The 12166-nt window shown below is 31.7% G+C and overlaps 1 protein-coding gene across 5 annotated transcripts; it reads right to left on the bottom strand.

The window, feature by feature from the left end:
- Window positions 1-1862: 1862 nt before the first annotated feature.
- Window positions 1863-11889, bottom strand: LOC114167046 (heat shock 70 kDa protein 18-like). 5 transcript variants are annotated; one of them, XM_028051969.1, is made up of 8 exons: window positions 11820-11889; window positions 11619-11736; window positions 11416-11481; window positions 10715-11197; window positions 9445-10166; window positions 8437-9342; window positions 3649-3859; window positions 1863-3540 (listed from the first exon to the last, which is right to left on the bottom strand). In XM_028051969.1, the coding sequence occupies exons 5-8, from the start codon at window positions 9919-9921 to the stop codon at window positions 1895-1897; spliced, it is 3240 nt and encodes a 1079-aa protein (XP_027907770.1). In that variant the 5' UTR covers window positions 9922-10166; window positions 10715-11197; window positions 11416-11481; window positions 11619-11736; window positions 11820-11889; the 3' UTR covers window positions 1863-1894. The 5 variants fall into 5 exon arrangements, with proteins under 5 accessions (XP_027907770.1, XP_027907771.1, XP_027907774.1 ...); XM_028051970.1 differs by having other exon boundaries at window positions 11416-11464; XM_028051973.1 differs by lacking the exon at window positions 11820-11889 and having other exon boundaries at window positions 3649-3856; window positions 11619-11819.
- Window positions 11890-12166: the final 277 nt, after the last annotated feature.

Here is a 12166-nt window from a genome sequence, read left to right as displayed (position 1 = left end):
CTCTGCAGGTAGAAGAGGCCATCACAAGTGAAAAAACCACAAAGAATCATACATCAGTGTCTAGATCCGGATAATTGAGTCTAAAGTGTCTTTTTGTGTGATGGGTTAGTTGATATTGCTTAGCTTGGTGTTATTGGTGCGTTGTTCTGCAATTCTTTTGAGTGTTATATATATATATATATATATATATATATATATATATATATATATATAAGTGTATTTCTTTTTTCTTTTTGCAATTAGCTTACCATTTCTCTGCTTGTGTGATGTTTCCATGTGATGTTTTTCTTTTTGCAATGATCACCAAATATTTGGTGTAAGCAGATGTGGGAGCTCGCGGTGATCGTAGAGATGCTGCAATTTAGTTATGCTCGTTGGATTTTGTTCTATGATAAAGCCCCTTTTTAAGTACTGTTATCTTGTAGTTTCCTGCTCTATGAGCAAATTTCCAATTTAAACTAATCTGTGTTTAAATTATCTTTATGGCATGTGTTTTGTGCCTTATTTGTCTTGTTTTTTTTGGATGATTATAAAAGGTTAATTTTGATTTGCTTCTGCTTCTACTTTGGTTCTATTTTATTATGATTATGCGAGTTTTTATTTATTAGATTTATCTATTAAAGAAGATGTCACAGAAAGTATATTAAAATTAAAAACAATTATTCATATTATAATTTACATATATAGAAAAAAATTAAAAGAAAAAAAGAATTGGGGACTACAGTCTCCTAAGAGCCTGCTAAGTTCTGCCATTGGGTGGAAGCGATGATAGCAGTGTGTATCAGCAGCAACGGAAGCGGTAGCACTTGTGATGCAGTGGTAGAGGGTATGCTAGTCTTTTCGTTTTATTGTGGAGGTGCAAATAGAAATTGATGGAATGCAGGAAGCAATTGGCTAGATCAAAATAAAGATTTTCTTATACCAATATCTCAACACCACTGGAAGATGTATGACAACAGGTAAGAAGTTTATTTGAATCAACTGATTAATACGTCAGTTACTGCTTTAACTTAAGCACAAATTGTTCTTCTTATGTTGTATGAATATTTATAAATTAAAGGAAAATTAAGACAACACTTGTTAAACATATAATTTCTCAAATAAAAGAAAAAAAAAACAACTCCCATTGATGTGCTAAAAGCCCTTACAAATGAACATTGAAAAACTCCTACATTTATCATAAAATATAATTGAAAAGGTTATACACCTGATAGTTGAATAAACTCATAATTAATTGATATAATAAAAAATCGTTCATTCTAGAAATTGGCTTATTTGCACAATCACATCTATGGATTTTAAACTTGGAGTCCTATATATCGCATTTGAACAACTCATAACTGAGATCAAAGTGCAAGGAAGGTTATGAAGTAAGGAAAACCGAGGAGAGTATTTGAGATAGAGGAATATGAATCTGAGATAAATTTCTCTTTCATTCACTTGTTTAGAATAAAAGAGTACAAGGGTATATATATACGAAAAGAGATAAAACAGAAGCGCATGCATGATAGAAATAATCATGCAGACGAACAGCGCCGGGCGAGAGAGAAAGACCGCTGAGCGAGGAGTAGTCAGACTGAGATGCATTCACGTTCCGAGAAATATATCTATCTATTTTCTTTCTATCCTATTTCTTTTACCATCTTTCACATGTAAAAAATTATACTTTGGGAGTTTTAACGTGTTATTCAAAACTACAGAGTAACGGGTTATGTTCTTTTACATTAACTTGTGATAAAAAGTTAATTAAAATATATTTTAAAGCAATTATCTTATTATAAAAGAACTGTTAAAGAAAAGTGTACTTTCTACGTAAAATGATATGCACTCATCATATTCATAAATTAAAACTGAATTTCCCATTGAAAATTTATTCAACAATATATAACAAAGTTTAAACCAGCAAGTACGGATCAATTTTTCCCTGGATGTCTTCAAGGAGGCTTTCAAGCTTTTTCAGACAGTCCTCCAACACCTCTACTTCATGTTCATCACGTATCATATTTGTGGCTTTAGTAATTGCAGAAATTGTCTTCTCTTTTTCTTCTGAGCTAAGCTTTGAATATGTTGCTCTCTTCAAAGCCTCCCGCACCTTGTATACGTATTTTTCCAAAGCTAATTTAACTCTGGCCTTTCTACGGTATCCCTTATATTTAGTTTGGTATTTCTCTGCATCTTCATTCATTCTTTTAATTTCCTTTGTGGATAGTCCAGTTTCTTGGTCATTGGTTATGGTAATCTGGTTCTTATTGCCAGTTCTTCTTTCCTCAGCAGAAACGGATAGGATACCATTTTCGTCTATGGCAAAGCACACATCATAAGGGTAGCCACGTGAAGTTGGAGGAAAACCAGACAGAACATACGAACCTAGTAAATTGTTATCACTGGCTTTTGTTCTCTCACCCGCATACACATCGATCCGAACAGCGGTTTGGTTATCTTTAGATGTTTTGTATGTTTGTTTCTTTACTACAGGAATAGTTGTATTCCTAGGAATCACCACACTCATGTGATCACCTTCTACGGCTATCCCAATTGACTGTGGTGTAACATCCAACAACACTAACTCTGGAACATTCTTAGTGTCTTCTCTAAACAAAGCTGCAGCCTGTATAGCGGCACCACTAGCAACTGCGAAGTCAGGATTGATACTCTTGCACAGATTCTTTCCTTTGAAAAAGTCTTGCAATAGCTGCTGTATTTTGGGAATCCTAGAAGAACCGCCAACAAGTACAATATCATGTACATTGGTCTTGTCCATATTAGCATAACTAAGACAACGTTCTACTATCTCGATACACCCTGTAAATAAATCTCTATTGAGTTCCTCAAACTTTGCACGAGTGATTGAAGAACAGAGGTCAATGCCAAGAAATAAAGAATCTATCTCAATCAGTGTAGTCACTGCATAAGAGAGTGTCCTTTTTGCTCTCTCGCATGCACTTCTCAATCTCATTAGGGCTCTTGGATTGCCCCTAATATCCACTTTGTTTTTCCTTTTAAACTCATTTACAAAGTAATTCACCATTCTGTTGTCAAAGTCCTCTCCTCCAAGATGAGTGTTTCCAGCTGTAGCCTTAACTTGAAAAACCTTACCTTTTATTGTGAGGAGAGACACATCAAAAGTACCACCACCTAGGTCAAATATTAAAATGTTTCTCTCCCCAACATGATCGGTTCTCATGTCAAGGCCATATGCAATACCTGCAGCAGTAGGTTCATTGATTATTCGCAAAATATTAAAACCAGCAATAGCGCCAGCATCTATGGTAGCTTTCCGCTGAGCGTCATTGAAATAAGCAGGCACAGTAACAACTGCATGCTTTACAGTTGTTTCCAAATAGGCCTCTGCAATCTCCCGCATCTTCACCAGAATCATAGATGATACTTCCTCAGCACAAAAGTGCTTCTCTTGACCCTTGTACTTAACCACAATCACAGGTTTATCATTATTACCAGCAACAACCTTGAATGGCCAAAACATCTTATCTTCTTGAATAACGGGATCGGTATATTTTCTACCAATTAGCCTCTTAGTATCTGCAAAGGTTATAACAAATCACGTTGATTCATTTATTCTGCTAAAAGTGTACAATGTACAACAGCATATGCTTAGAAGGACTGATAAAAAAAAAGAAAAAAATATACCGAAGATAGTGTTCTCTGGGTTGGCGATAGCCTGATTTTTTGCAGAATCACCAATTAACCTATTGTGGTCTGTGAAAGCAACAAAAGAAGGAGTGATGTTATTGCCTTGTTCGTTGTAAATGATTTCCGCTCGACCCTTAATCCATACAGCAACACACGAGTATGTTGTGCCAAGGTCGATTCCCACTACGCCTCCGTCTTTGGCCTTCTTCTTTCAAGTAAATGAAGTAACGTATAAGAGGTTCAAGTAAGGATCAACAAGAAATATACAGACAAAGTTAAAAAAAAAAAAAACTAATTGCTGGTTTTATTTCTTAAATTTAAATTAAATGACTTTTTAATCTCTCAATGACTATTTTACCCTAATATTTTCTTATACTTCTAATCTCATTTTATTACACTATTAGTCCTTATAAAGAATAAAAAGTAGGCTATTGAACTGAAAAACTAAGAAAACAACAGTTTTTAAGTTTAAAACCAGAGTTAATTTGAATAAACTTAAGTCATTTATACTACATATATGTAAATTCAGAAGCGCAGATGATTTCATCACCATATATATTTAACAAAGTTTTTTTTATTTTTTATCACAGGCATTGTGGCTTATCTAGTTTTGTTCAACTAATAAATCCCATTTAACTAAAAGGATTTTTCACAAAACCAAGGGTCCATTTACATTCATTAGAAACTATGGTTCAAAATATGACGTGTTAATCAATAAATGAAAGGAAGATTCATTTTTTTTTTGTCTATCCTTCCTTATTTTCAAACCTTTTTTCATTTTAATCTGTACCATCAAGTTAAACATTCTAATAAAAAAATGGACAACCTATACAAATATATAACAAATCTTCTCTTTCTTGATTATATATTTTTTGTCAGCAATAATAAATTTATTTAAATTTCTTTCGTGATTATACATGATGCTTAAAAAAGAGAGACAGAATTATTACTTTATTTCAAGGAAAACTAACTTACAAGTTAAGTATTAAATACACTACTAGTTTATGAGATCCAAGTTGATAAATAGTGTTTAGTAGTTATATACGTTTTCAAAAATAATTAAATTATTGTTAAAATTCTTAACATATGTGTGTGTGAAATGAATAGAAACCCTCTGCGTGAAAATTGATTCTTCGGTGACGGGTTTTAATTGTTATTTTCTTTTTTATAGATAGCAAAAGGTCAAAGTTGTATATGATTGTTACAATTTTAATTGTCTTTCTATTGAGTTCATGAAAACTTTTGAGTTGATATTTTGTCTGTATTCTTTAGAGTGGTGGCGATGGCGACATAAGATCGTGAAAATAATAAGATAACATTAAGTTTTCTAAATTGTTTAATTAAATTTTATGTTAATTATCAGTTAAGGATGACAAGGTGACAAGGTGTTTCGTTGTTCCATACCTATTTTCAGAGAAAAACTCATGAAGATTAGATTTCATGATAAGTCAAATAATTAGAAGAGAAAAAAAAAAAAAACCGTATAGTATATCTATATCTATCTATAAATATAAATACTATCATGATATCAGGTAAGTTAACTAAATTATGGTATACATAATTAGTTAATTGGGAGAAAATAGGGTTGTATTAAAGGAACCTAGAAAAAGTAGATTATAAATAAAGTTTCGAAGACGTTAAAGTAAGGTTAAGAGGAGGGCCAACAATATTACTTAACACATTATTTTAGTCATATTTTATATTATTAAAAGAAATATGTTTTTTGTCCTTTAATTTTCGGTGAAAATTAGAATTAGTCCATATTTAAAACTTTGGTCTAATTTAGTTTCCTAACTTTAAAAATGTGTTAATTTAATCTTTTTAACCAACATTTGTTAAGTTTTCATGACGTTTCCAATATGTTTCTTAGTAATATTTGAGTTATTTATAAGATTTGACACATTTTCACTTCAAATATTAGTTGAGAAATACGTTTGACACATTTTTTTAACAAATACTTATAAAGTTTGATATGAAAAAAAAATTGCAAGAAATTGCTGCAAATTTTTTTGCAAAATATTTTTTATAAAACATTTTTCATAACAATTTGTTTAGGAAATACCTACAAATTTTATAATTTTGTAGAAAATAATTATCTACGAAGAAATTACATGCCAATTAAGATTCTTATAAAAAATAGCAGGAAAAAGTATTTTTGTGCAAATTTTTTTAACAAATTTACAAGAAAAATTCCATATAATATGAGAATTTTTAGTAGTGTTTGAACACGTTTGAAACTTCAAACAAACTTAAATAAATTTGGTTAAAAAAACTAAATTAATATTTTTTTAAGTAAGGGAACTAAATTGAGCCCAAATTTCAAAAAACAACTAATTTCAATTTTCAATTTTGACCGAAAGTTAAAAGATAAAAAGATATTTAATCCTTATTAAAATTTATAATGTAGAGACTTACTATATGTACGGTGAACTTCACATAAAGTCATTTTAATAGCTTGTATTCAATAATCAATAGTATTTTCAAATGACTCTGTTAGAAAATAATATTAATATTTTCATAGTTAAGTTTTAAATATATCGTAATTTCAAATAATTTTTAATTAGTTTTTTGTTAAATACTTTAATTTATTAAATATTAAAGAAATTATATTTTTTAATTGAGTATTACAATTTATTTTTTAGGTTAAATACACAAAAACATAGAATTAGTTTTTTTCCAAAATTTTGAGTCAATTTAGTCTTCAACTTAAAAGAAATTAAAAGAAATAAGTGGATTTAATTGTTGATTAGAATCATGTTGAACCGTGTAACGGGGTTATGTTGTAGAGTATGATGTTTGGACTAGGGATGTCAAAAAAATCCGTACCCGCGGGTATCCGCGGATAAAACCCGCAACGGGTAGGAAATGAATATTAAAAATGAATACCCGCTACCCGCGGGTACGGGTATTTTTGATACCCGCACGTTAGCGGGGCGGGTACGGGTATCATAGTATTAGTACCCGTGGATATCCGTACCCGCTAAACTTTAATTCACAAAAGTACCCTCATATATATATATATATATGTATGTATATGTGTGTATATATATATATATATATATATATATATATATATATATATATATTAATAAAAAATATTATAGCCTAATATTTTCTAAGTTGCACATCTTGTCTTTTGTCTTCATTCTTCAAACTTCAAGTATTGGTACGTTGTCTTCTTTCAAGTACACCCCTTTACATTCTTCTCTTTCCTTTATTTTTAAAATTGGACAAATACATCAAATCCAATATAGACAATGACGTTTATGGTATGCTTGTTGTCAAATGATGGAATCAAAATAAGAATACTTGGCAGGTGACAATTGAGGTTTATTATTTGTTTATTTTGTTTATTTTTTAGGAATCAATTATAGAAATTTGACTTTTTGATCAAAACACTAGTTAAAGAATTTTCATTGTGTTGAACGTTATTTTATATTTACTTTTATAATTATTTGGACTTCGAGTTTGTTTGAACTTTATTTAAAATTTATGAAAGTGATGTATTTTATTTGAATTTATGATTAAATATTTATTTTTTAAATAATTTTGTAAATACCCGTAGGTACCCGTGGATACCCACATATATGAAAAAAATAGGTGGATACCCACATAACGGATATGGGTACGGATACGGGCAAATAATTATCCAGCGGGTAGGGTATGGGGAGCTACTACCTATACCCTACCCGCCCTGTTGACATCCCTAGTTTGGACACATAATTACCCACGTGCCACTTATTTTTCTCCTCTCCATCTATTGTGTTTAGTTGTGATGTGGGTAGGTTGGTCCGCAGACTCATAGAAAAAAAGTGGAGACGGGTTGGGATGTTGAGTCTGCTCACCTGCATAGGTCCGACCCATACAGGTCCGCAACTAGCGCGGACTCAAGGCGGGATGGCTCGATGACCTACTTGCTAGTGTCCATTAGTTTATTTCCAAAGAAATATGAAGTATCATTACTTTTCTTCTGATATTTAAATAAACATGTTTGTTCTTGAAATAATCATATAGAAGAGAAAAACTTTTAAGTTTTTTTTTTTTGACAAAAATTCTTTCAATCATAATAGGAGATTATTATTTAAGTCTTCATTCAAATATTTCAATAATAGAAGGGGATTATTATTTAATTCTTCATTCATTAACATTAATTAGTTTTCTTACAATAGATAAGAAACTATTTTGTTTAGATTTGATTTGAAATTAGAAATTTATTTAATTGTTTTGTTAATTCTAGAAAACAAATGCGCATCAGTCCGTAGGTCCATGGGCTAACAGACCTTGAAAATAAACCTGTTTTTGAACTGCGGACGGGTCCACTCATCCTGTACTTTATGAATTAAAATGGATCGGACTGATATTCAACAACATTTTATCGTTGTTTCATTTTGATAACTAAATTTATTTTTTCTGAATTTGATGATTAAATTAATTAAAAATATTGATGGATGATTAATTCTAATTTTAAATTTAAAAAATAAAGAAATAAAAAACATATTTAATTTTTTTTCTTATCATCTTATTTCTTTACCATCTCATATTTTTTATAAAGATAAATAAGTAAAATGACATATTGAACCATTCACTCTTTTTAAATAATGGAAAAATTTTAACATAAAATATTTAATTAAAAAATTGAAGTATTAATGAAATAAAATATTCGATAGAATCAATTAAAAATATTCAATTTTTCTAAATACCTGAAACTTAGTTAACATTTTACTTTTTTTATATATAAAATATATCAGGCAAGTGCTAGTAAGTGATTCCAAATGAAATTCTTACCTGTGCTTGGGACACCCCTTTTTCAGTGGCGTTAAGATCTTGGAGCGAGAGAAAATCTTCATTTGCCTGCGTTACAGTGGCGTTAAGATCTTCGAGCAAGAGAAAATCTTCATGAGGATACAATGACATCGGAATTTCTGGAAAGAATTTAGCACCAATGGCTCCACGGGAGAAATATTTCATATTGGCGCATTCCCTTGTATGCACATTGATCAAAGATGGTAAAAGGAGAGTGTCACTTCCTGAATAAAAACATATCAGACTAGGTAAAGATTCAAGAGCAATGGTGTTCAGTAGATCAAATTTCATAATGCCTTCTGAAGTTTCATCTCCTTCTTTAGCCACTATTTCTTTCAGTGATTTGCATTCCTTCACTGTGATCTTCTCAAGGTTCATTAACCTCTTTGCAGCTGAGGATGTAAGTAAATACTGCAAGTCCAAACATTTGGATATAAACACTTCTTTTAGATCAGAGAAAGATACTGCAGAAGTAGAATGTACTAATGTTCTCAAATGAGGACATTCAGAAACATTTAATTCGTGCAGCTTCTCACAGATGATGTTTAACCATGAAGGGTGGTCTGATTCAATTGACTGGAGCACTGATACTTCAGAAAGTGTCAATATTTTTAACTGTCCAAGCGTCCCCTTTCCACTAATTTCAGGGTGTTGAGCAATAAATATACCAGTATCACTGCAACAGTTTATGCTCATTTCTATTAAATTGGGTGCCATTTGTAGCATTTCAATGGGCAACATAGCCTTCTCATTCTCTTCAGCATCAAAGAACAAGGTAATTTTCTCTAAACAGTTGAGGCCTTCTGCAAATTTCTCAGACCTAAACCTTAAGCTTGATGCTGAAATGTGTTTCCAATCAAGTCTCAGTTTCTTCAAGTTGGAAATAGCCTAAACAATTGAAGGAAAACCAAATGGGATACAAAAGACTGAATTATAAGGGAGAAAGAAAAAAGGTGAGAGCACACAAAAGTTTATGACACTGTTGCTTACCTTTAGATTTGAGATAAGAGGTTGTGGGTTAGTTGGAGCACTTGTATCTTCAATCTCACCCGTGTGATGTGCACTTTGAAATAACTCCAGCTGATGGCAATCCAACACAGATAATTCGTTTAAGGTAGGGCTCTGAAGAGTGAATTTGTGAAAGTAAGTGAGATGTGGCAAGTCACAAAGATCCAACTTCTTTAAGCTAGGGAACACAAACTTTTCTGCTACGTTTGCTGATGTGTCTACTTCCTTTGCAACGATTTCTTGAAGTTCATAACAAGATTCTATTTCAAGTTTCTCAAACTTCTCAAGGGCTTTTGCCAGGGAAGCAGGAAGTAAACTTTTCAATTTTTCACAACCACGGACAACGATCTCTTGCAAATTTGGAAAGCTCAGAACTTCTTGACTGTTATTTTTCCAAATATGTGTCAGCTCCGATAGCCATTTCAAAGTCAGTATCTTTAGCTGGGATGGTGCTTCCATATGTTATTGTCATCCATGTAAAAGATTACCTCTACTTTGTCGGAATCAAGTACTTCCAACTCTCTTAAGTTGTTTAAATAAGGAAAAATGCTAGTGGGAATGGCATAGGATAGAGTACAGTTGTGAAGCTTCAACGTTCCCAAATTGCACAACCATTTATTTTGGAGACCAACTTTACCATGCCAGTATGATTGTAGCTGAAGATTATCAGAGAAACACTCTTCATCCACAGCTTCAAGAAACTCCTGTAAATGTTACAATAAGTTGATCATCATATATCATTGTTAGGTGCTTTGTCTTAGTTTGTCTATTGTAAAATAAAGTGGATTGAGTTGAACTTGCAAATCCTGAATGGAATTCATTTTTCATTTCATAAACCTCCCTGTCTTTTAGATTGGTATAAGCAAAACTCAGTGTGATCTTTTACATATTTAAAAACTAGGGGTATTTTTCCACGAATTATCCATAGTTTATTTTAAGAAAACAAAATTAATTTTTTATACATAAATTTAAAATAAAAATTATATAAAATAATTTCTACATGTTAGTTTATGAAAAATCTAATGTTAGTACTACTCTTGTTTTTCCTTATCAAGAGGAACTTACATATAAGCTCATCCAAAACTTTCAAAGACTATAAGTTGACAATTTCTCTAGTCCCAATTGTTCTTCTCACTACACACAGGAAAATTTCTAACTAATATCAAAAGTTAAAAACATCTTGTCTATTAAAGAACATTAAATTCAGGCAACAACTGAAGTGATAATCAATTGATTAAAGTTAAGTCATCACCCCACGTTCGAACATCTGGTTCACAGTGGTGTTAAGATCTTGGTGAAAGAGCAAATCTTCTTCTGGATCCAACGAGACCTGAATTCCCATAAAAGATTGTGCATCTATGTTTCCTTTGGAGAAATTCTCCATTCTGGGGCATTTCCATATGAGCAATCTTATCAGAGATGATAAATGTAGAGTGCCATTGCCAGAATAAAAACATGACAGCCTTGATAAAGAATCTAGAATTACTGTTGAAAGTCGCTCAAATCTTATGCCTTCTGATGCAGTTTCGCTTAGATCTTTTGCCAATATTTCTTCCATTGATCCACATTTCACTACGCACAACTCTTCAAGGTGCACCAACATTTTTGCAGTTGAGGATGTAAATAAGTACTTTAATCCATGGCAATCGCTTACAGACAGTTGTTTCAAATTCGAGAGTGACACTGTTGAATGTACTAATGTTGTCAAATGAGGTCGCGAGGAAACGCTTAATTTCTGTACCCAAACAAGAGACAAGGTTGTCAAGGGATTACTTTAATAAGCTTTCATAATTAGAAAGCAAATTGAGAATTCCTTATTCGGGAAATCATATGTTTAACTTGTTTTGTATTCATAAATATTCTTACAATATAAGAACAGTTTCTGATTAAGTTAACTGGTTAAAACATGCAGTAACTGACGTAACAATCAGTTGATTCAAATAAAGTTCTTACCTGTTGTCGAAACATCTTCACAGTGGTAAAGGATTGTATCTCGAAAATTCTAGCATCAACAAATTTCTGGTAAAGGAATGAAACTTATACTTCTAAGCCGCAACTTCTTAGACATAGATGAATTAAACATGTATCAAAGGAGAAAATGAATGAACAGATAACTAGTAGTTTCTATATGGATCAAGTTTTGTCATTATACATACCTTATCACTCTGAAGACAACCGATGCAACCACAGAAGGTATGAAGAGGGAACGAAGAAACAACCAGAAAACAGAACTGAGATGGCACAAATCACTTCAAAGCTTTTTTGAAAACGAAACTGCAAAAACGAATAAGGGAACTTTAAGATCTGTAGCTAAATGGGATGCGTGGAATCGAGATTTAGTTTGAAGATGTATTAACTTCATTTTGTGTTTCTTGTGCACAAGTTACAGCTCCATCCATCGTTGTCCTTGGTCAACGTTGCTTATCTTGTTGGGATATTAAATAATTAAACGTGGTGCAGCAGCACTAAGGGTTTCTGGTATATAATAAAACATGTTGTCCTTACCTCAATTATTACTATCAGAAGCACATTTTTACTTCTGGATTATACTATCAGAAGGTTTAAAATGACTTTCGAATTATATTATCCCATTTTATTTTATTTTTAAAAGAAACATCTTTCAGTTGAAAGTCTTTTTTTAAGTGCAACTTGCTTAATTTTATAAGCTAACATCCTTTTCATTGTGGGCTTTTTTTAAACGTTC

This window comes from Vigna unguiculata, chromosome 10 (genome assembly GCF_004118075.2).
Source record: "Vigna unguiculata cultivar IT97K-499-35 chromosome 10, ASM411807v1, whole genome shotgun sequence".
In the NCBI taxonomy this organism is placed as follows: domain Eukaryota; kingdom Viridiplantae; phylum Streptophyta; class Magnoliopsida; order Fabales; family Fabaceae; genus Vigna; species Vigna unguiculata.
This window is presented reverse-complemented; position numbering and strand designations above follow the sequence as displayed.